We start from the raw sequence: 23,099 nt of genomic DNA, 5'->3' as shown, positions 1-23,099 counted from the left end.
TCATCCGAACTCATCCGTCAAATACCATACAAAGCTTATATGACTAGTAGTATATGACAAACTCACAAGCAAAATAAGCACCGAAAAAAGGGAATCAACTAGATTTTTCTGTTTTCAAGTTTCTTTATTTTTTTTATAATCTATGTATATATACCAATACGATGAAATATATATGGCAGGGCACAAGAGAGGATTAGGGAGTACAAGAACAGGATTCGTTCGTTTTGCCACCATAACCAATGCTGGCTCGACTGCTCTACAAATCTTTGCACCACTTTTCACAAAGATTTCACGCGCACGACAGGGCAAAAGAGTTCCTCCTTCCTTTTCCCCCCACCCCCCCCACCCCTGCAAAAATTACAAAACTTTGCTCAAAGTGGGGGCAGGGGAAATGGCATTTTCTTTGGATTATCACGCTCCAACGATTCTTTTTTTTCTTCTTCTTCTTCTTGTTTGCGCACATTCGCACACACACACACACACATATCAGTCCAATGTGCGCACTATTAGGATTTTGCTGTTTGGTTTCGCATTTTCGTTTCTTACTACGAATTACTGGATATGGATCAAAAGGTGGTTGCTGTGTACTCCGGGGTAGGTATATGAGTGTGTGTGTGTGTGTGCATTAAAAAGGAGGCTCTGCTGATTGTTCTTAAAATGGCTGCCAAGTGCAGCCATTTGCAGGGGATGATGAACGTTCTGAAGCTTGCAATTCACACACACATAGAGACACTCTTCTAATACCACATCGATGAAAGGGATGAAAGCACCATCAGCATTACCATACACATTTTAATGTGTAATGGGTAGTAAACTAGTTTATAGGTTAAAAATAGCCTGCCTTGGAAGGTTAAGCACACACACACACACATCATATACGCTAGGTTTGATCTGTTTTTGGATGCTCCTCACTGAGCTTGAAATGGCTGAATCCTCGCGTACAAAATGGCGCCCAGCAATTGATGCAAAATTGTAAATGGTTCGTTCCGAAAATCAATCGCAGTCCGTGTAAGCTGTGTTCAAGATGGCACCGGAATAATTCTAACTGGTTCGATCGGACACTTCTCTATCATTTTCATCCACCTAGCGTACCTCCGTCTGCCTAAAATAATGCCTTCCCATACTGAGACAGAGAGAGAGAGAGAGAGAAAAGAAACTAATCGCTACAAAATTGATCACAAGTTTTTAGCACAATTTTTGTTTTAAAGAGTCAAACGGGAATGGAAATTTTCTTCTTTATCGAACCGGGCCGATAAATTAAAACACACAAAACCTATCTATCTATAAAGTTCGATCAAACAAACAAACAAACAAAAAAAATGGGTGACAAAACAAACGTGTTTTTGTTGTTGTGTATGTACAGGATGTAAGCGTTGAGGCGATGGAAGTTTCAGTACTGTATGCAACTATAAAAGCTAAACAGTAGGTGGAAATCATTGTACGAAATCCTTCCCCTCTCGTTGTGCGCGTGTGTGCCTTTGTGCTGCTTGTCTTTGCAACTGTTCGCCATTTGCAATTTTTTTTTTCCTCGCGCCTTTAATGCCCTCGCTCCGCCATCTTTTTATTGCATACTGTTGCGTCCCACAATATCGCGCCAACCTCACACAGGCTGGTGCGCGCGCGCACACACACACACGCACCATTCAAATCAGGCTCCAGTGGCCTGGTCGGGTGCGCGTTTTCGCAATGCTCTGCCTGTCCTGACTAGCCTTGTTTCGTTTAAGCTTCTTCTGTTCGGCGTATAAAAAGAAAAACAAACCTCACACGTGGCCCTCCCAAAGTAGAAAAGGTCGGCACAATAATGCGTTCTAGTGGAGGTAGATCATTTTGTTTTTCTTTCAAAATGAAATGTTTGCTGTGTGTGTGTTTCCGTAACTGGGGTTTTAGAGAGTCCGTGTACCGAAAATGGGTACCCGGTCGTGCAAGCGTTCTTAAGCATCCTCTTCTATCAACTACCTATCAAAAACGGGAGGGGTTGCAATACACAGCAGTCAAATGGGGTCTGAGAGCACCCCGATACAAGTTATCATATTGCTCGGACTTGTAAGATTTAGTAGAAAACGTTCCTCCTCCTCCTGCTCCTAGCGTTAGAACGACGTTTGGCTCTCTTCCTGTCTTTCTAACCGTAGATTGATAATATCCGTAGCTGATGTGGTTTCCGAAAACCCAAAACTAAACGGTGAACGTGACAAAAACCGGTGATCGGCAGTGCTCCTCCATTTTGCTTATATCCATACAAGGTATAATTTCAAAATATTGTCATTTGTTTTGGTTTTGCTGTTTTGTGTGTATCGCACCGCCTGTGTGTGTTCAAATTACCTCAAGGTTTAGTAAAAAAAAGCGGAATAAATGATTAAATGCATCATTTATAGGATCTCGGTAAGTGTGTACTCATATATCGTGCCAAAACAAAAAAAAAAAACCCACTCACACACTCTTCCCGGCCATATGTTGGTTATTAAACGGCAGTATCTAAGCTTTAATGCGCATTCATCTGACTCACACAATTTTCGAACGAAAAAACAACCGAAAAAGAGAGAGAGCGAGAGAGCATCTTTACGATAAAATTGTCCTAATACGGCAAGCATACTCCTAAACGCATGCATCCTTTGTAGAACCAGTTCTGCGCATGTGCCTGTACATATATGAGGGATCTAGTCTGTTGGAGACTGTTCGTGTCTCGTCTTGAGTTGTCTTGTTTTGTTCTTTTTTTTTGGTTACAGAATTGATGTCATTCTTTTGCTTGAATCCGTTTAGGAAATTAGGAGTGAATGCTTTTTTGTTATCAGTCTCCGTTTTGCAATAGTATAGTAACTATCCAATCGTTCGATCGAGATCGGTTCAATACTCGTCAGCCAGCGGTATAAGAACGCCAGTGGCTGCACTAGTCTTCGCAGATGAATATGCACGATTCGCTTCTTTGTTTTCCGATATCCACGCTTCTGAGCGACTGATCTGTATGGTAATGGTGAAACGGATAAACCGGTCCAATTTGTTCGATCAATCGATATTCGCGTTCGCGCGTGTATTAAAGTATAATTTTGAGTAGGAATGAAAAAAAGGAAAGAACGGAAATTGTTCAGCCCGATTCGGTTTCGGCTGATGCAGTGTTAAAGCGGGAAAGCTGAGCACGCACGCTCTATTCTTCCCACTCCTTTTCGTCCACGCCCTCCATGCTGTCCTGTTCGAGCTTCTTGTTCACGGACATGCGGGCGCTGACAGCATTTTTAATCTAAAAGTAACGAAACATTCAAAATTGAAGTTATGTGCCTTGTTGTTTTTTTTTCGTTTAATTTGGGTCCACCTTACCTGCTCCTGGACATGTTCGGGTGCCTTGGTAAATGGTTTCTGTATACCCTGCGGCAAAGAGATTGGTTCGGGTTTCTTCGAGGGTGTGGTTGTGACCGTCGGTTGAATCGAGGACACTGGAAATGAAGAACGCAGGTATTAAGAGGCTCGATTTTTAGCCGAGACTGCCGAGCTACTTACGCGTATCCATGCCGTCCGGCTTCAAGCTGATACGTGTCGGTGTTACGTCCTTGCCGGCAAACCATTCGTCCCCGGTGAGCGTCGGCTGCCACAGCTCTTTTGTCGGTGGGAACAGATCGTCCTGGAATAGCTCGGACTTGATGCGCGGTACCTTGAAGCTGAGCGGCTCCACCGTACCGTTCGTGAGCCGCAGGGCCCGTGCAAACTCGACCGATGCCACATCGCAATGGTTCTTGCTCAAAAAGCTCAGCCCTTGGGTAAGGGTGGTGCAGCGATGGTGGGACAGTGGGCAGATGAACGGTGCCTCATCGGTGATCTCGAAGCAGTAGATGGTGCTGTCACCTTTGCCGGTGGCAAAGAGCGTGGAGCTGTCCTCGTCGTAGAACGGCATCAGGATGGCGGGGGAAACGTCCAGCCCAACCATACCCATCGGAGCGCTGAGATCAGTCAGCTTGTACACGTAGATCTGTCGTTCGGAGACCCTGGGAAGTTATGAAGAGCATTGAAGGTGAGCGAACAAGGGTCGCTGAGGTTGCAGAAGCACATGTTTGCATACTTATCAAATCCGGTCACCACCAAGTATTCACCCTCGAGCGCCCACACGATACGGGCACCGCGTGTGCCAACTGGACCTGTACCTTCCTTGATCGGTTGCGTCGATTTGCGTGGCTCGTACACACGGATGCGCCCATCTTTCGAAACGGTAGCACCGTAACGGCCGCACGGGCTCCACGAGAAGCAAAAGATCTGATCGGTGTGACCGTGCAGGCTGTACTTCTCCGTCATCGTTGCCAGATCCCACAGCTTCATCACCATGTCGGTGCTTGCCGTCAGCAGCACATTCTGCGCCAACGGGTGAAAGCGCATGATGTAGATTTTGTCCGTGTGCGCAACGAGCAGTGCCTCCGGTTCGTTCGTTGGCTCCGTCAGTCCACCGGCGGGTATGCGCCAAATCTTGACCGAACCATCGTCACATGCCACCGCCAGCCGGTACGCATCGAACGGATCCCACTGGAAATCCATGATGTTCTGGATGTTGACCAGCGTCGGAATGACACCATCAGGCAGACGGCCCGGATCGTTCAGCTCCAGCACGGCGATCTTGCCACCCGCCCCAGCAATCGGCACCGCAACACGCTCCGCATTCGCCTGGAACCCATCGCACTCGCCCGGTATCTGGCGGCTAAGGTTGCGTATGTTCTCAATGTGCGTACTCTTGTGGCCAGGCGTTCCCTTGAGATGGCGGAACTTGGACACGCGCCCGAACACGGTTGAGGTGCGCTTGGAAGCGACATTGTTGTTGGCACCGGTGGCAGCCGAAGAGACGCCAGCCGTACTGTTGCTACGCTTTACAATGTCCGGCATGTTTTCTTTGGAGAGATCGCTGCGATTGCGCAGAAAGTCCGTACCGGGCGGTGGCATCAGATCTGTGTCGTCCGAGCTCGTTTTCTGCTCACCGCGTGCCTTAAGCGAATCAAGGCGTCTGGATAGCCGAATGGAAGAAGTCGAGGGGGTTATTATCGCAGGAAAAAAGGTTCTAGCACACTGACTTATTACCTCAGAGGTGTTGGTGAGCTAGCCTTCTCGTCCTGTACGCTCTGGGAGCGACTTTCAAACATGCGTCGCCGTTCGGCGAGGCTCGTCCGTTGAGCGCTCATCCGCTCGAATTGATTTTTGGCATCGTCCGTGCCCAAATCAAACTGGTCCACTGATTCCGACGATGTGTGGCGTTCGAAGATCTAGAAGTATAGGAGCAACAAAGCAGGTACATTAGATCTTTCGTAGTATAGAATTGAAGGTATCTACAACTAGAAGATCTCACAGTAAGGTGAACAGTTTATTAAGCAAGGTAAAGCACACACACACAAAACTTAAACAGATATATTAAGTAACCTTTTCTTGTTCACCAGGCTGTTGCGCATTCAGCAGACAATCAGCAGTCCCGTAGGGTAGTGGGCCGAGCAAAAGAACGGCGGTTAGTTGGATGGGGGAAGTATAAAAAAAAGTAGTTGATTGATTAGTTGCAATCGACGCTAACATCTGCCTCTCGATCAGACATTGTTTAGGGTGTTTTAGTTGCATGAGGGTAAGGGAGATTAATGAGGACTCCGTCTCACGCTTACCTTTCGTAACTCTGCATGCGGAATTTGGCGTGTTTCGATATCACACTGATCCATTGGTTCGTCGGCAGTTTTGCCACAATCGGTTGTTGGACTGCCTTCCGGTGCTATGGTCACCGTATTACCATTCGTTTCACCTTGCAGTCCATCACCGGCCGCCATCATTGGTTGCGGTGGTGCGGACAGAGGGCTTTCTTTTTCGGTGCCCGGTTCAACGCCGGGAACGACCGGTACGCTGAACACCTTGTCGAACGAGAAATCACCCGTTGATCCCGAGCTGCAAAATGGTTTTGGTCCCAGGCGTGGCTGTAATTTTTCACAGGTAGAGGGAAAAATGGAGTTAATCGATATGCTCAGTACATTGCCGAGGTCTTAGCGGATCTGTCTAACGAACGTCATATGGAAAACAAAAAAACAGGTTAAAGATATGAATACCAACAAATAAAAAACTGAAATAGAACTGATCTAAAAACAATACGGTAATGGGTGGTGTTAATGTGATGTGCATGCAGTGATGGAAACCTAGGATACGTAACAACGTGTGAAGGGATGATAAGAGCACGCCTGTTAACCTTGTATCCGCTGGTAGTGCGCGGTCTAGCAACTGGCCGGGGAGCGACAGCAACGTTCGGTGCGGTCACCACGGAGGTCGTCACGTCCTCGTTGGTGGCACCGACCGTCGCCGACAGTTGCTCCGAGACCGAGTTGTTGCGCGACGTCCTTGGCAGTGGTTTCGGAGGCGTCGTTTCGCCGGCCCGCACATCCGTCTCCGAATCGAACGACGAGGAAGAGGTTTCTCGCTGCTGCTGGTGGTGGTGGTGGTGGTTGTCGTTGCCATTCTTCTCGGCCGTTGGCAGTGGTTGCGGGTTGCCGTCTTCGTCCTTTTCCTTGTGCGCCGCCGATATCTCCTTGAACCGTTGCTCGAGCTCACACTTTTCCGTGTGTGACTGTTGCTCCATGTGCTTGATCTTCTCCTTGATCGGCACGTACGTCGCCTTTACGATTCCCTTTTCCCGTTCGATTTTGTCCGCCGTCGAGATGGTGTTGGGCGATTTCGTGTTGCGCATCTTGTTTGCGATATTGTTTACCACCTCGTTCAGTGGTCCGCGGAGGACCTTCAGACATTCGGAAGGATGTTAGCATAATGTTGGGGAAATATAGAGCGATTGTTTTTTTGTTTTCATACAGTGCAAAGCGCAAGGTAAGTTAGACGAGATGAGAAGCGAAAAGAGAAGGAAAGATAGGAGTACGTATGTTTTAGTGGGTATGATATTAAACGAGGTACGGTAGAGGCAAACATTCTCAATACACCGACGGAAGGGTTCCGGATTACATCAAACTACAGGGGGACAGAGCAATGTTTCGATTGATGCTACACGATGCGGCTTTGAGGTTCAAAATTTGAATTTTGTACATTGAAATCTTGAAACCCAAAGCACGTGATCCATGCATATATATATACAGGCATTAGTGTAAGAGAGCTAGAGCAGTTAACTCGGGTGGGCAAGGGATACTGCCAGATTGAACCTACAATGATTGGTGCATCGCCAAGCTCGCGCTTCGCTGGATCGAGGCTTATTTTCGGCACGGGTGTATTGGCACCGTCAAGCCATTGCGTAGCAGTCAGTTCACTCTTGTAGCCGTTAGTTTCCGGATAGAGATCGGTATGAAAGTCTCGGTATGTCTGCAATGTATAGAGATAATGTCATTACTGACAGAGTCTACCGCTGGAAACGAACCCTTCCACCAACCTTTCGTGGCACCTGATACATAATGGGGATGACCGAGTTGGACGTTAGCTGCATGATGCGGTTAACTTCGCCCTCCATCACCTTGAGCGCTCGTTTCGGCACCAGACAGGCGCCCTTCGTCTGTTCGCCCGAATGGCGAATACCCTCAATCAAGTACGGATCCTTGTCGGTCACCTCCAGATAGTTGATCGTCGTGTCGCCCTTGCCGGACAGGAACAGCATGTTCGTGTCGGGATCGAACAGTGGCATCAGAATGCCGGTCGAACAGTCCAGCTCAAGCGTTTTCTCTGGCGTGGAAAAGTTGCGCAGATCACGGATGATCACCTGCCGTAGGCGAGCCGCATCGAACCCGGTGCTCAGTACCCGGTTCTGGTCACCAAGCCACACCACCCGCGAATCCTTGATGCTCTGATGACTCTCGGCGGCCAGCGTTATCGGCGAGCTGGCACGTGGATCCATCACACGCAGCATCTTATCCTTGCAGCTTGTCACGCACAATCGCCCGTCCTGCTTCCAGCTCAGCGATTGAATTACCTCCGGGTGTTCATTGTTTGCTGTGGAATGCGCGATACACGCAGCAAATTAGCGATAAACGACGCAACTTGGAATGGTTTGATTACTCACAGAACGCTTCCTGTTGGCACGTTAGATCCCACAGCGTGACACACCCGATGGCGGTGGCAAACAGCAAACAGTCCGCCGTTGGATGAAACCCGACCGTCTCGACGCGCCGCTGCTTCGTCGAGAACGTACATTCCGGTGTGGAGATCGATTGCTCCAGGCCCTTCTCCGGAATGTGCCACACCTTCACCAGACAGTCCTGTGAGCCGGTCGCGAGCAAGCCGTCGTGAAACGGCGAAAAGTCCAGATATGTGACCGTGTCCGAGTGCGCATGCAGCAGCGGCATCGTCTTGCTCTTCCGGCCACAGTCATCGATCGGCAGTACCGCCAGGCTGGACCCGGCATGCTCCCAGTTGAACGCGATGAACGCGGCGGACGCCGCAATATTGTTGCCATACGTTTGGTACGAACCGACGAAGATATCGCGGATGCAGGCTTCCGGTTTTGGCACGATCGGTGTCGCGTTCTTGTACTTCGACGCCTTAAATCTCCACGCCATGCTGATATTCGCAACCGGACGCTGGCACAAGTATCTAGATAGTCAGCAGCACACGGGAAGAGCAGGAACGTGAGATCATCAGACACGACAAAAAAAAACACACAAGCGAGAATATTGATCGCAGGGAAGTAACCGCTCATAAGGTAAGATGCCGGACGTACTCGAAAACTTCCCTTCGAAGATATCTCTTCAGACGGCCGGAAGGAATCTTCCTGCTGGCTTCAACTTCAAATCTTTCGGGAAGAGACCGGTCGAACCATCCAATAAAACAAAGCAAACATTGCGATTATGGTAACCTATCTTTGTGTGTTTGTGTGTGTGTGTTGAGAACATCACTGTGTGTCACCAGTTGGAAGTTTCTGCACCGTCCCTTACGCTCACTGGAAGCAGTGACCCTTTTCCTTATGTTTCGCGGTAGCGCGTGCGCTTTTTGTCAAACCAAGGCAGAACATTGCATTGTAGGGAGTTGGTTCGGTGAGGATATCAACTACATATATGCACACACACACAGGCACACGTTTCCGCTTAGCAACCTACAATTGCCGCTTGGCCCTTCGTCCGTTCCATCCCCCCTCCCTCCCCAGGGGCGACTCGCAGCATTGCGTGCCACCTACAAATGGACTACAATGCTTATGTTGCAATGCGCGAGCAGGAAGGCGAAACATGCACGATATCTAATCATCCGAGACGAATCGAACCGTAGCCGTAACGAGCACATAAAAAAACAGGAGAGTAAGATTAAGCTCTAGCTCGCACAAAGAACTGGACTTGGAATTAGCACTAGCTGCAAGAAGTCTTGGCCAACATCTATGCTCGGTAGAGTATGAGATTAGGTACCAACTGAAGGCGACTGCACTTCTCCTAAATACGAAAGCAATAATTGGAAGTTTTTAACAAAAACAGACATCCCGAACACAGCTGTGCCGATTTAAAGGGCCCTTTTGCGAAAGGGTACGAACCGTCATCGGCGACAAGTGCTCAAGAGACACTCCGGTCCGGTACCGTAGAGTCTCTCGCTCGCATTCTTTTTCGCACAATCGCGAACGCGAACAAATATTCCCCATAATTGAAGCACTTTCCTACACTAAACACTTTTTAAAAATATAGGGAAAAAAGGTCCCTTAAACTCTGATAAAACTCTGAGGACACGAAAATGAAAGAGAGAGAGAGAGCACGCGCTTGGGAGAGAGAGCGAGCGCTAGTGACGAGAGGGAAAATGTTTTCGTTTTTCTTCACGAAAAGCGTCCCAAAAAAAGCGAAACCGGCCGGTGTTAGGGCGGAACCCTTTTTTTTTTTTTTTTTGCTTGGCTGGTTGGTCGAACGTGTCCGCTTTTCTTCTCGAAGCTGGAGTTCTCGACATCATGAGGTGTTTTTTTTTCTGACGGAAGGTACTTGCAGTTTTAAATGCACCAATAAAACTATGAATATTGGAACTAATGGCAGCACGGGAGAGTGAACAATCTAAAGACTGTGTCCCTTGATTTGGGGCGTATGCTGGATGCTTCCCAGTGCTGCATCAACTTCACTACACAGACCATTTTTTTTTTCTTGTTGTGGCCACATTGTTTCCCTGCAGGCGTTTGGTGGGGAAACTCTAAAGAAGGGCACCTCTGGACCGTACCAACGCCTTCACCGAGCCTGCTGCATCTTAAAACCATCAAGAATCAAGAAATGGTTACCTTTTTTTTGCTGATTTTTGTATTCCACGAGATATGCCGGCCGCTGCGTTCGCTTGATTGCTGATTGGTGTGGATGGATGTACGACAGCCTCGCTTCTGCGTCCGATGTGCGAAGGCTTGTGTTTCTCTCGTTTGTGTATGTTTTATTTTTTCTTCCTTTGGCCGTGCCCAAAACAGAAGTCCCTTTTTGCAGTAAATTTGCGAACGAAAGGAAATGATTCACGAACCACTGACACACTACACACTACACACACGCACACACAATTACCCCGGGGCGGGCTTTGGGTTCTTTGCACGGTTTCACTACTGGTGCGTCGTTCCTTTCTACGTTACTTCTTGACGGCAGCACGTCCAAAACTGCACCCCATCCGCGGCTACTTTTGTTTCGGTAATGAGCAGGCCGTGCGACGGTGATGCTGCCCTTTCTGCCTGGAGATGCTGTATGCGTCTGTGTGTGCGTGCGAGCGGGTTTGTATAGAAGACGCCGCGTCTGCGCCTGCGTGTGTGTTGGTGACGTGAGGGTTTGCTTGCTGGAACGCACACGCACGGCTCCGGTATCAAACAGAGAAAAAAATATTGTGCTCTCTCTCTCTCTCTCTCACTGGTAAACATCAAGTAGAATGTTTAAAATTAATTTAAAAAAATACTTTATTAAAAATAGTTTTTCCTATAACGTCCAGCAGTGTGTTCTGGAGCAGGTAGAACGATTTTGAAGCAAACCGAAGCTGACGTTACATTTGATCCGTTGCGTCGGGGTTGTAATTGTTCGGTTTGTGTCTCGGGTTCGACGATAGAGGGCGCTGTCATCTGCCGATGCAGGGTGTATTGCACTTCGCAGATGAACCGCTATTGTTCTCTTTGTTTACAACTTCATTCATAATAATCTCCTTTCGTTGGAATTTTTCATTCAATGAAAGCTTGAGTTTTAATGGCTGGGAGGTATCAGCATCAGAAGAGTCGTCCGCAAAACGACGAATCGATGCAGCAAATCCACTCATACATGCATGTCTGTTAACATATGTACCATCAAGGCGATTATATGGATGAGCAATGCAGGGATCTGAGTTGGATATCCCAAGGGTAGTAGACGAGATCAAATCCCGGTGATCCTCACATCAGGTAGCCAAGCATACTTCGATCCGATTCCTACAGCAGACCAATACTTTTAAAAGAACCATATAAAGACGAGATCCACCGAATATCTCCACATCCGACAACTGTTTGTTTTGGGATACTTCTCTAGCAAAGAAAGCGTTTATTGTTTAGGTCTCAAGCGATAACGATAAGGTCCGATTACCCGATGTCCCAACCCCACCACACATCCAGCATTCCTCAATCCACCTTCTTGTTCACCTCGATCGACCCACCGGGACTTCCGTCGGTAGGTTCCGCAGGTAGTGGATCAAAGGTGTTCGTTTCTACCGATTTTTTGCCCGCAAATCGGCAAACTCCACCGCTACAATCGAACGGATTTTTCGGCTTGGTCTTGATTACGTTCCCATCCTTGTCCTTCTTCTCCCAGGGGTTCCAGTATTTGAGCAGAATGGGCTGGACGAACTTATGCCAGAGGTAGAGTAGCACCGGTACGATAAAGCATGGTACGCAAACCATTTTTTTTGTGTGGTTTTAAATAAAGTGTTTTCGCATAAGATTCTACAGCAGCTCACAGTAACACTGCGCCGATATTTGATTGGCGATCGTTAGCCTTGGGATCGTCGTTTCTGATGGACTTTATGTTTCCTGGTGGAGTGTGAACAAAGCAACAACAAAAAAAAAAAAATGCCAATAAATTCTCGTTTTCCTAGATACAAAGTACGAGGAAGACTTACTTGCGCGACCTTGACCGTCGCTAACTCTTTCCGGGCAGTGTTGGCAGTGTTCTTGTGGTTGGAGATAGGAGTTTTTTTTTTTTGTTGTTGGAGAAAATAAAATTATACTTTGTATGGGCTCTAAATAGATTCGTGTTTTTCCAGCTATTTTCTGCTTTGCTCTTCTTCAAATCAAAACACAACACACGCACTCACACACACACGCACGTGACAGTCGAAATTTCCGTCATCGAGCAAAGACAACAGCTGTCAAAGTGACGTTCCCTTATTTGAAGGGCGAGGATTTCAACCGCATGTAACTTAAACGTTACATCGCAAAGAAATAAAGCTATAAAGTGGATATTGGAAGTTCATTTGATTTTTTTTTTTGCCCCTGGAACTCAATTTACGCCTAGACCTAACGAAAACGATTTTTTCCAGCATCGGTTCTACCTACTTACACTACTTACACGCATTGTACCGTTCCAGCAGGCTTTTCTTTTATACTTTATTTCTAATTCTTGTTCATATGTATCACATCAAGTTTATGGTTTTCCTTTTGTTTGTATGTTATGTATCTGCCAATGCTAAATATATGTAGTTGTGTAAGGGTGCGTGGATCAAAAAGCAGCTGTTTGCTTTTGTTTTTTTTTTTTTGTTACAGTATTCATTTCAATAGTGTTTTTTTGCTTTTCTTTTTTTTGCATGGGCGAATAGGCATTAGTCGAAGAGATGCTTTACAGTTGCAATACGCTACTACATTACCTTCCTAGGCTCTTGGGACGTAACCCCCCTGCACTCCCATCACTTTTCCCAGCGCACAACCCACACAAACCACCCGTTCATCGTTCAAAAATACGAATGGATGATGCGACAGAGGGAGCGAAAAATCGGGTAGAAGGAGGGGTTTTTTTGGCCCCCCTCCCGTCGGTGACCCATCCACACACACGCACGTTTCATTGTATAAGTAGTGATTTTAGTTTTTTTTTAATTTAGTGGGTTTACCTAGAAGAGACTATAGCGCTATATTACATGCATGCATGTGAATAAATATATATATGCTTATGCATTATTACCACATACATATAATTTTTGTTTGCTTCTTGTTCTAAATACATATGCGTATTGTAAATAAATCACATGCGCGTACCCACATGCACATTTGGTTTGTTGTATAATTATTATGTAAAATTGCATTAAATCTCACTGTAATGTTCTGTAACGTAGTTGCTCCGTTCCGATCCCAACCGCATGTGTATGTTGTGGGCTTTCCGTCATTCAAACTTTCGCTTCACACTTTCGCATGTCCTTCATCATTCAAACTTTCGCTTCACACTTTCGCATGTCCTTTTTGCCTTGAAAATGGGATGGCAGGGCCTTGTTTTTGTAGTGATTGAAGAAGAAGTGGAGTGGAGATACGATACGGACACACACACACACCTATTACATTCAGAGGAAACATCGAGGCTAAATTTTTGTGGTTGTTGTAAAAAGTTCTACTAGTTTATGTTGCGTCTGCGAGAAGAACATTTTGTCCGTTGTCGATTGTATGGTTAATATCGTTCTGTTTAAATTTGATTTAGTGTTCCACGGCATCTCGCGAATTTGCGCCACTTCGCGCAACTCTATATGTATATATATATATGTTATCAACAGTTTTTTTTAGCAGTTTTAAACCAAAAAAAGAAAGAAAATCAAACGTCGATCGAACGGGCTCTCAGTCTAAAATAGTCAGTCGATCCGCTATGCCGAAACGTTGCCACCACCACTGTACGCTCAACTAACTTCGGCGACGATGAAGAGGAAGTACGTGAAGGAGATTGTTTTTTTCTTTCTTTCTTCTTGTTCTTAGCAGAGTTCCTCAACTTTTGTTTCTTTTTGATATGTGCTTTCACTGTCCACACAATTGGGAAACCCTTCCTTCTTCTTCTGCCTTGGCACTACCAACCTCTCAAAAGGTATCGGGCCTGCCATTGCTGGCTTGCTGTGGCTTGATTCTACCTCGTAGCAAAGTAGTCAGCCCCGGATGGGATTTGAACAGCGGGTCCTGCCGTGTGAAGATTGGGAGTTTTCCATCGTGCTTAGTACGCTCACGGTATCGAGGAGTATTTGCTGCTAGTTTTTGGTCCAAACATACGTTTCTGTAGAACTGTAGATCGAATGACACCTGTGCTTTTGCTGTGATTGGTTTTTAAAGGGGGTTTGTAACGGCATTAGTTTTAAGGTTTTTGGCTTTAAACATGAAATCACTGGCTGTTTTTTTTGTTGTTGGTATAATATGATATTCTATGCTTGGCTTGCAAGCAAGTCTTACAATTAACTTTATGCCCTTTTGCTTCTACCATGTGTTTAGAGTTTTCATCTTTGCTACCCTTATCGCCCTTACTTCCCGTGCTTTATAGAGCATTCTTAAAAATGGTTATTCATTGGGGCCTCTTCTGCGGTCCGGTGCGGCTTGTTGCCTCCCCTTGTGCAGTATGATTTTAAAGGGGGGGTTTTCCTTTGTTTTTGCTAAGAGAATGTTGCGAGAGACATCCCTATGCATGATACGTTTTTCGCGTGTGTTTGTTGTTTATCAAATTTTAAGTTTAAACCACCTTGCGTAACCGCTCGTTCGAGGGAAGAGAGCGCGCGCAAAATCAAAGGCAAGCAACATATACACATTGTAAACTCGCGCATGGAATTCTATCGAACGGGCGGTTAGATTCGTTATTAGCTGCTGCATTGCAGCGAGAAATGTTTCTACTTATCGATTAAAAAATAGCATTTGTTGTTTTTTTTTTGTTAGTTAAAAAAATACTTCGCTCGATAGTTAAAAAGGCTAGGTGTGGTACGCATCTGCAGGCACGCGTACAGGCGTAATCGTATGTTGTTAAAAGCAAATTTAAGCTTAAAAAGAACCCTTTGCGATAGCTTAGAAACGTATCACGTTCAACACATACACACCCGCGCACACACACGTTATGGGCACGTTAGCTCGCCACCCGATGACGACATGCCAGAGAAAGCCAGCCTGTGCTCGTGGTGCATATCTGTGCGTACGATCGTGGGGCGAGCTAGCGTGCCGTCGTTTGGCCTATAGCTTTGCTACTACACTACAATAGTTTTAATTCGTTGTATCACTAACTCACACTAACAGGTCGGAAGCCTTCTGAGCCGAGAAGAAAACACAAGCAGAAATTAACAACAAAAAAAGTCCAAACTGTGATAAAAGAAAACATTTAAAAAGCGTGTTTACCGATATGGTTGCGACTAGAGAGCAGCAAATAAATTTTTGTATTACTTTAAGAACTAAACATCAACTCTGCTGGCGTACATTTTACAAACGCAAAAAAAAAACCGTTAAAGCTACCCATACAAAACTGAATGCCACACACACACACAGACACACACGCGCGCTAAAGAAAGAAACAAACTCAAGAAGGAAGGACATCGTTTAAATTATGAATAGTTATATTTTGCAATAAAAAATATCCCTACAGAAGACAGCGTCACTGCAGCGCCATCTTTTGACTGTCCGTGTGTGTGTGTGTGAGTTCTCCCGGAACCGATTGTTTTTTCTTACGCACCACCGCACTATCACCTGTCTACTACCTTTTCTATACTATATAATCCTTCCCTTCGTTCACCTTCACTATGCGCACTATATATTTTCTTACATGTGTTTGTGTGTGTGGTGTGATTTTTGTTTAACTTTTTTCTCTCTCTCTCTCGCTCTCTGTCTTGCCGCTTTTGCGAGCAAATTTATTTTCAATCATTGCTACTTACTTACCGTGCACCGCAGCGTGGGCACCATCAGCTTATCTTCCTACTAGACATACTAGACTTGAGAGAAATTGGTACATGTAGTCAGATAGTGTGATTAACGTCTACCCTCGTACTGACGCTTCCATCCTACATCGGGAGGCATTATGGGGATCGATGAGAATCTAACCTGCGCTACGGCTCGGTCGAACCACTCGAAGATCGGGTGAAAACCTCCCCTTGTTGAGTGAAATTATACGCCACACGTGCACACGTGGTGTCGTAATTATTAAATACAATTAAAAAAAAACAATACTTTTTAAAAAGTACCATTGCAAGCAGTTGGTATTAATACAATTAGATCACGTGTTGGTTTTTTGATAACTTAAAATAATTTACAAAAATTTTTCCCCGGCTTGATTCAAACGACCGCGTGGCGCTTGTGTGCGCCAACGGTTTTTTTCAAATTTGAAAATATGAGAAGCAGCCATTAAGGGGGCAAAAAGTAATAAACTAAGCGCAGCACGATACAGTTACGATCACCGCTCCGGTGTGCACCAGCACCCTCCTGTACTCGCTTGCACACACACACACACACATACAAACACAGGAGAGTGGTATATTAAAATCCCTTTTTGCTTCAGTAATAGTGCTCTTTGATAACGTAAGGGTAAATGCATTAATTTCGATTTGATCGTCGTGTAATGCGCGATTTTGCTTCTTTTTGCTTTTTTGACTGAATATTGTTTCGGTTTGCTTGGGATCGTTCCGATTTCCCGGGCGATCCGACTCCCGCCAGGGAGAACCAAATCCATCCCGTTCCATTCAACCAGCGCCCACACACACACACACACACGCTAATGATTGCGGTGATCCGGTTCGTCCGCGTCAGCCCTTAGCCTGCCTTTACCTTCCTCCTGCCGCTCATCGCTACTCCCGCGCAAACAGTTCAGCCTGTACTAATTGACGTTGGTTTTGCGCGATCCGCGTGGTTTGATTGTTTCGGAAATCTGCCACATCGCGTCCTCGTCCAGATAGTACTCGAAGTTGTCGAAGAAACCGATGATTCGTTCATTTTTCTTAAACGGATAAGACCTAAGAGACGGGACAGACAGGCAGTCAATATGGCTGGACACGAGCCAGTGTACTGTAGCAGGTACAAACCCTTTCTTGAAGCGCTTCATGTTCACGACGATATGATACTGTTGCCAGCGTTTCGAAAAGTTCGTTGCACCGTCCGGTAACAGGTCCGGATTGCCAATGTGAACGAACGTGAGATCTTGCAGCACGAGCCCGCTGTGGAAATAGGAAAGCGCCATCAAACTGTGGCTAAGGAGCGCATGGAGATGAGCTTACATGTACGGTATGCAGGGAGGATTCGTTTCGGCCAGTGCTTGCCGGTAGGCCCGAAAGCTGGAACTGGAATCGATCAGCGCACAGTACTCCTTTAAGCCTTCGGTTATTGTTTTGTGCCACTCCAGCCTGAAAGCGTTCGAAAATTAATCCGCAAACGGTTCAGTATTGCATCTCGGTCTAGCATTTGCCCTTGAACCTACCTGCGTATCGGAGCGGAATCTAGCGCTGACAGCAGTGCCAGATAGGAATTGTAGTTATTGATTTTCCGCAAATGTTTCATTATCTTGATGAACTTAATCACGTGCTTCTCTCTATCTTTGGCATCGTTTTGCGAAAGTATTTGAGTGCGAGCCCTAGAAACATTCGAGGAATAGTATATGTATCTCAACCTTTAAACAATTCGAGTTGGCTAGCAGTACATACCAATACGACATCTTGTTAAAGTGCTCGGTAAAGCGGGTCAAGTTTGGCGAACGTTCCTCGCACTGTTCCTGCGCCCAGATCAACACTTCCGGTATTTCGATCTTTTGAAACAGTTCCGCATCGAGCAGCGTCATCTGTTCGGCGATTTCGGCCGACTTCAGATCGAGCAGCGTGGGCGGTTGGGCGACGAGTGCCCGGGACGAGAGCGTCGGGACGGTCAGGGACGCCTTCTGCTTGTAGATGAGCGCCTTCTCGATCAGCTTCACGCGCAGCAGTTTGGCCATGGTGAGATGCCCGGCACTTACCAGCTGATAGTCAAAGTTCATCAATATGACCAGCAACCGTTCACTCAGATCCGGCGTGCTGCGAAAGAGCAGATGGGAACAATTGTAGTTGCTGGTCGGTAAAGAGCTGTTCATACGTACGTCAGATCATTCACCACCCGCACCAGCAAGGAGAAGGATTCTTTGGCGGCTTTCTGTTTGGCATCATTCATCTGACAGTGGTACACGGTGTAGCGATGGGACAGCTTTTGGATTAGTTCCAGTGGCGTGATAAAGGTGCGGAACGTTGTGATGAATGCTTCACCGTAAGCTGTGGGTTATGCAGACATGGCGATATGGTCCTTTAGTTGGGGGGCCAATATTATAATCGCGTCCTACCGACTAAATGCCTAATTTATATTTTACTAAGCAAGCTCAAAATGGCAGACTCAAGCGCTATTTTATGTACTCTCGCTCGCTAGCTAAAGCAGTCTTTTCAGTATGTGCTAGAGAACTTTAGGTGTGCAAATTTTATAATAATTTATATTTATACACTAATATATTATTATTTAGGTTGAATATCTAGTATAGGCACCTCTGTAACTTGCTATATGAAAGCTCATCCGTTCATCATCATTTCATGCAGTGCCCTATTTCGTGTGTTTAGGTTTAAACATCGATATATCAAGTAAAAAAATCTCATAAACCATGTTAAATATTTTATATTAAGGGCATAGCTATAAAAGTGAGAACCGAAAATGGGCATAGTATAGACATAACTACTTCTCAGCAATTTAATTAGGGATATTAAGGACTGAGGATGGGATTCTAGTAGTGTTGGGTAGCGAGCTCGAAAGATACCGGGAGGCCTCGCCTCAATAAAATGAGGGCTCTGAGTGCGCTCTTCGATTTCAAAAGGTAGCTCCGCACTCTTCGGCCTCTTCGCCCTCAGTGAGTGTGGAGCTACCGGGTGGCCTCATCTCCTACATGTTAGTGAGCAGTTGCCACAACGCAATCGGTCTTCATACGATAGGATCCGGAGTTCAAATCCCATCCGGACCGTGGTTTCAAACTTCGTGGTAGCCAGCCTCATGTTCCAGCCAGAAATGTCAAGCATGACCTAAGAGTTAGTGGTCGTTAGGGCAAGAGGAGAGAGATATTGGACTAAGGGGGTCGTTCCGTAGGTAGTTGTGGTACATACGCCGGTTTTCACACGGAAGGACAGGAGATCGAATCTCTTACACACAGGATCGACTATCTAGCTATGGGTAAAATCGTGTCAAAGGAAGCCAGAACTTGTAGGCGGAGGTTGTGGAGCCAAAAAAAAGGACAAAGAGGACTACGGAGGGGGTAAAACAAATATGTCTATACTAAACTATGATTGAGGTTACAATAGTTACACCAAGCGGATTAATAGGTAACCAGTTTTACATCAAGCAGGACTTCACTGAAGGACCATGCATCACGTGAATACGAATGTCAGTTAAAGAAAATAAAAAAGCCAACAAGTTTGCATGCACTAATCACACTCATTTCAATCACACACTGTTATGCAAAATCGGTATTGGTTGCATTTGTAAGATGAAACCGCTTACCATCCTCTAAACAATCGGCTGTCAGTGAGTATCGATAAGAATTTTGTTACAAAAAAAAGTGAAGTAATTTGAATACACATATTAATGATGGAAAGTTCGTAGTGTGGGATAACACAAGCACACGGCCAAAACCACGGTTAGTGAGGGTGTATGTGCAAATTTGTATGTATAAAAGGAGAAGGAAAAATTAAAACTTTTAAACAATTGCCACATTAACGAGGAACGAGACCGTAAGGTGAATTATACATGGGCACGATTGCTTGCGGTGTAGCCGAACGCCGAAAGCATACTAGAACTATGCTTTCGCATCAACCTAGCACGCCCTGAGCGGTATACCACGGACAGTAGCGATGCAGTGTGCTACCACTCGGGCCAGTTATTAGCGATGGCTTTTTTCATAAGGAGCGATGCGTGTTTTTTTGGTGTGCACCAATGTATGCTTACCGTCTGAATTTTTCTGCACTCTGGTGGCGTGGATGATCAGCGCATCCGGATGGCCACCCTTGACGTCTGGACCGTCTTCACTGTCCTTTTTAAACACCAGATAGTTGCTCACGTCTAGCTCCTCCATCAGATTCAGCGGTTGCTGCTGTTCCAGAATAGTGATACCGTTCTGCAAGACAAAGCACAGGAGTAACCGTTACGCATTGCTTGGATACGCGATAGCTTACAGCTAGAAATCACTCATATGATGCTGTCAGGAGATGGAAATCACGTTCCCAGGTTATTTTCATGCACAGCTAATATGTACGGTGGAGCCGTACTGCTCGAGTCCGTATTGACGATATACTAAGCAAGCTAATATAATGACTTAAGGATCCGGACAACGGCGCCGGCAGGACCCCAGGGTTCAAATCCCATCCGGACCTTTTACCTCATATTGAGAACTAGACTATCCAACTACGAGGTATCATTAGGTCTAGTAAGCCAGAAATGGCAGGCATATATAACCTTAAGAGATCGTTAAGCCAAGAAGAGAGAGAGAGAGAGATATGACTTTTGAAAGTGAGTAATAAGATTACATATAAAGATCTGCTAGGTAGTAATCCAGTGGATTGGGATTTAACCTCAATTAATGACAATCGACCATGCCTAGGTTCATGCTAGTGTTAGTGGAGTGGATTTAAAGGAAACGGTAGTAAAGTGCACCTTATTATTATTCCGTCTAAGTATGACCTCAACCTCGTCCCCGTCCTTGGCGTTGTCGTCGGCCGGTAGCGCAGCGGACGCCGGTTCGTAGATGGTATCGCGGGCTGGTAATGCGGCCAGCGCACTGCTACTGCTGCTGCTGCTAGCTCTACCTTTGTTATGGCTATCGTTTAAATAACTACTAGATTCAACGTTGTTATTGCTACTACCGCTACTATTATTTCCGTGACCGGCGGTGCCGACACTGACTAGTGTGTTGGTGCCACCGCTGCGGCTAGTGACGCCGGTGGCGAGATTCTTGCTGGAAGCGGCGGAGGCAAACTGGCCACCCACACCGGCAGCCGGAATGTCCGCCGTGGTGGTGTCGCACAGATGCAGATAATCATCGTCCGGCGCGTTCGGATGTGGTCCGGCGGTAAGTCTTCTGTTAGGGGAGCTACTGCTGTAAGCATTTTTCTCTGCCGCAGCAGCAACGGTCGTAAGGACACCGTCACCAGCCGAAGCGATAGGTGTAGTGGTAGTGGTAGTGGTAGTAGTAGTAGTAGAGGAAATAGCAGTAGTAGTAGTGGTAGCAGACGCAGATGTTGTAGCGGATGCGTCTGCATCCGGTGCAGCTTGCGATACCTTCGATGGCTTAACGTCCAGCAAGCATTGATTGCTGGCGGGCGTTGGTTTGTGCCCCTGCGAGACGAGCGAGGACGTTGATGGTGATGTGTTGATTTCGGTAGGAGCAGGCTGTTGCTGCTGATAGTGGTGCTGCATTTGATGGTGCTGATCATGGAAAATTTTCGGACTGGCAGGAGGTGTTGATGCGATGCTAGGTGTTTTGCTGTTGATGCGCTGCCGCTTCGGTGGCAAAGCGGGTGGCTTTACGCTAATGTTTGGTGAGTTCGGCGGTGATACCGTACCAGGAGCAATGCGCGACGGCGAGAGACTGGAATGGTGGTACAAAATGGACGTCAACATCAAATTAACTGCTCACGACACAAGACTTCAAATCGCAGGTAAACCTACCTCATTGTTTGACTGTGTGAGATACTCGTAGTACTGCTGGTGGATACCTGCTCAGAGTGGGCCAAGTTGTACGTGTGTACCGAGTGGCGCATAAACTCTGATTGGTTCTGCGTCGCACTACCGAAGATCTCCATGTACGCCATTACTGCAAGATGCAAAGCCATTGTTTAAAGGCATTAGTTCAACAGATCCACCCCGTTCAGCGTTCCGACCAAGTGAGGTCACACGAGATACGCCTAACTCATACAGATGCTAACATGTAGCGTAATGAAATACAAAAAAATAAACACAAGAAAAAGAAAATGGCGCCCTCTACAGGTAGTAAGCGAAAGAGGATAACCGAGAGTGATTGGGAAGGAGAGCAAATAATTGAAGCGGATAGTAGGAGAGCGGCAGGCAATGGAATGGAATGGAAAACAGATATATAATTCCTTCCGAACAACAACAGATAGACAACATAGTAGTAGCAAACATAGAACTATTTAAGGACTAATGTGTATATTGCCTTTTGGTTGATATGTGCGACTTTTCTGTGTGGCGCATACAGGTTACAAGGGTGTTTGTGATCATATTGTTTAGTAGCTGTAGGATTGTTCGTGTGTGTGTTTGTGACACCACTTGAGCTTGATTGGTAATAGTGATGTGCGAACTGCATCAGAATGAGTGAATGACTTAAATCTTAGCAATGAGTTAGATGATTTAAATCATCACGAAGAGTTATTTCAACTCACCTTGATTTAACTCTCCGTGCCAACTAGCCACCTACTCACTGCGTTTTAACTCACTCATGAGTTAAATAACTCATTGGTGATATAACTCTCCGTGCCGAGGTGAGTGAGTTAAAACGAGGTGAATGAGTGGTTAGTCGGGACGGAGAGTTAAATCACCAATGAGTTATTTAACTCATGAGTGAATTAAAACGCATTGAGTGAGTGGCTAGTCGGCACGGAGAGTTAAATCATTATTCAAGAATAAACTCTTAAAGAGTGAGTATAAGATGCAACTCACTATTATAACTCATTCACTCTGATTTAATTTACGCTACTGAGTGGTTATTTTGGTTTTTATTCCCATCACTAATATTGGTAAAGGTTGACAGTGTCCTCTATAGTTTGCCTTCAGGCTTGCCTGACTACCTCTCACTGCCATCTGTAGTAGTTGGTGTGTGTGTGGGTGTGTATAAAAGAAAGAACGTGTATGCATGACGGTGTGTCCTAGTAGTGTTCTTCGTTCTGATCCGATTTAGTACAGTGTTTTATTACTATTTTTTTTTATTGCTAATGTTGGTCTGAGAGAAGATAAAAGAAGCCAGAAAGTAAGACATCATTTGGTCCGGAAAAATAAAGTCACAGCTGTTGATTTGTTGTTTTTGTTTTTACACTTGTTAAGGGGAAATGGAAGACCAACTTACCTGAATATGCAACACTTTGAAACACTAAAGTGCGCGCATCATAACATAAAATTGAATTAGAAAGTGATCAGTAAAGGCCTAAGAGATACGAGTTCAACACAACACGTCCCGTCCTTATACAGTCGGAATTAATATTTTAAAAACGCCCACACACACGCACACGGAAGCTGTTCTCTT

General features: G+C 45.9%; 3 protein-coding genes across 16 annotated transcripts in view; all 3 read right to left on the bottom strand.

Annotated features, from left to right (window-relative positions):
• Nucleotides 1-103: 103 nt before the first annotated feature.
• Nucleotides 104-10,604, bottom strand: LOC118503581 (coronin-7). Of its 3 annotated transcripts, XM_036037024.1 has the most exons (12): nt 10,161-10,604; nt 7,985-8,516; nt 7,361-7,914; nt 7,141-7,293; nt 6,182-6,724; nt 5,613-5,915; nt 5,383-5,400; nt 5,047-5,228; nt 4,046-4,972; nt 3,490-3,971; nt 3,310-3,425; nt 104-3,232 (listed from the first exon to the last, which is right to left on the bottom strand). In XM_036037024.1, the coding sequence occupies exons 2-12, from the start codon at nt 8,478-8,480 to the stop codon at nt 3,140-3,142; spliced, it is 3,867 nt and encodes a 1,288-aa protein (XP_035892917.1). In that variant the 5' UTR covers nt 8,481-8,516; nt 10,161-10,604; the 3' UTR covers nt 104-3,139. The 3 variants fall into 3 exon arrangements, with proteins under 3 accessions (XP_035892917.1, XP_035892927.1, XP_035892936.1); XM_036037034.1 differs by lacking the exon at nt 5,383-5,400 and having other exon boundaries at nt 7,985-8,514; nt 10,160-10,603; XM_036037043.1 differs by lacking the exon at nt 6,182-6,724 and having other exon boundaries at nt 7,985-8,514; nt 10,160-10,601.
• A 756-nt stretch (nt 10,605-11,360) lies between these two features.
• Nucleotides 11,361-12,239, bottom strand: LOC118503632 (UPF0729 protein AGAP000931). The gene is made up of 2 exons (XM_036037132.1): nt 11,989-12,239; nt 11,361-11,899 (listed from the first exon to the last, which is right to left on the bottom strand). Exon 2 carries the CDS (start codon nt 11,768-11,770, stop codon nt 11,492-11,494), a length of 279 nt encoding a protein of 92 aa, XP_035893025.1. The 5' UTR covers nt 11,771-11,899; nt 11,989-12,239; the 3' UTR covers nt 11,361-11,491.
• A 372-nt stretch (nt 12,240-12,611) lies between these two features.
• Nucleotides 12,612-23,099, bottom strand: part of LOC118503527 (guanine nucleotide-releasing factor 2) — a 38,987-nt gene continuing 28,499 nt past the window's right edge. For 8 of the 12 annotated variants that reach the window (XM_036036958.1, XM_036036942.1, XM_036036949.1 and 5 more), the window contains 11 exons: nt 22,923-22,946; nt 21,512-21,656; nt 20,498-21,431; nt 19,793-19,961; nt 19,349-19,366; nt 17,916-18,084; nt 17,491-17,853; nt 17,268-17,420; nt 17,068-17,193; nt 16,876-17,007; nt 12,612-16,806 (listed from right to left, as the gene is read on the bottom strand). In XM_036036958.1, coding sequence (XP_035892851.1) covers nt 16,671-16,806; nt 16,876-17,007; nt 17,068-17,193; nt 17,268-17,420; nt 17,491-17,853; nt 17,916-18,084; nt 19,349-19,366; nt 19,793-19,961; nt 20,498-21,431; nt 21,512-21,656; nt 22,923-22,946 — 2,369 coding nt within the window. In that variant the 3' untranslated portion in view covers nt 12,612-16,670. The remainder of the gene's footprint in view (nt 16,807-16,875; nt 17,008-17,067; nt 17,194-17,267; nt 17,421-17,490; nt 17,854-17,915; nt 18,085-19,348; nt 19,367-19,792; nt 19,962-20,497; nt 21,432-21,511; nt 21,657-22,922; nt 22,947-23,099) is intronic. The other 4 variants (XM_036036984.1, XM_036036923.1, XM_036036934.1 and 1 more) reach the window with 4 other exon arrangements.

Source organism: Anopheles stephensi, chromosome X, assembly GCF_013141755.1.
Source record: "Anopheles stephensi strain Indian chromosome X, UCI_ANSTEP_V1.0, whole genome shotgun sequence".
In the NCBI taxonomy this organism is placed as follows: domain Eukaryota; kingdom Metazoa; phylum Arthropoda; class Insecta; order Diptera; family Culicidae; genus Anopheles; species Anopheles stephensi.
Note: the sequence above shows the minus strand (reverse complement) of the source record. Positions and strands in the feature narration are given on the sequence as shown.

Excerpts from the sequence above, each read along its gene's own strand:
- LOC118503581 (XM_036037024.1), bottom strand. The coding sequence starts at position 8,480 with ATGGCGTGGAGATTTAAGGCGTCGAAGTACAAGAACGCGACACCGATC. Across the intron at positions 7,294-7,360 it reads TGTATCAGGTGCCACGAAAG|ACATACCGAGACTTTCATAC; the intron begins GTTGGTGGAAGG and ends TATACATTGCAG. Across the intron at positions 3,233-3,309 it reads CCGAACATGTCCAGGAGCAG|ATTAAAAATGCTGTCAGCGC; the intron begins GTAAGGTGGACC and ends CGTTACTTTTAG.
- LOC118503632 (XM_036037132.1), bottom strand. The coding sequence starts at position 11,770 with ATGGTTTGCGTACCATGCTTTATCGTACCGGTGCTACTCTACCTCTGG.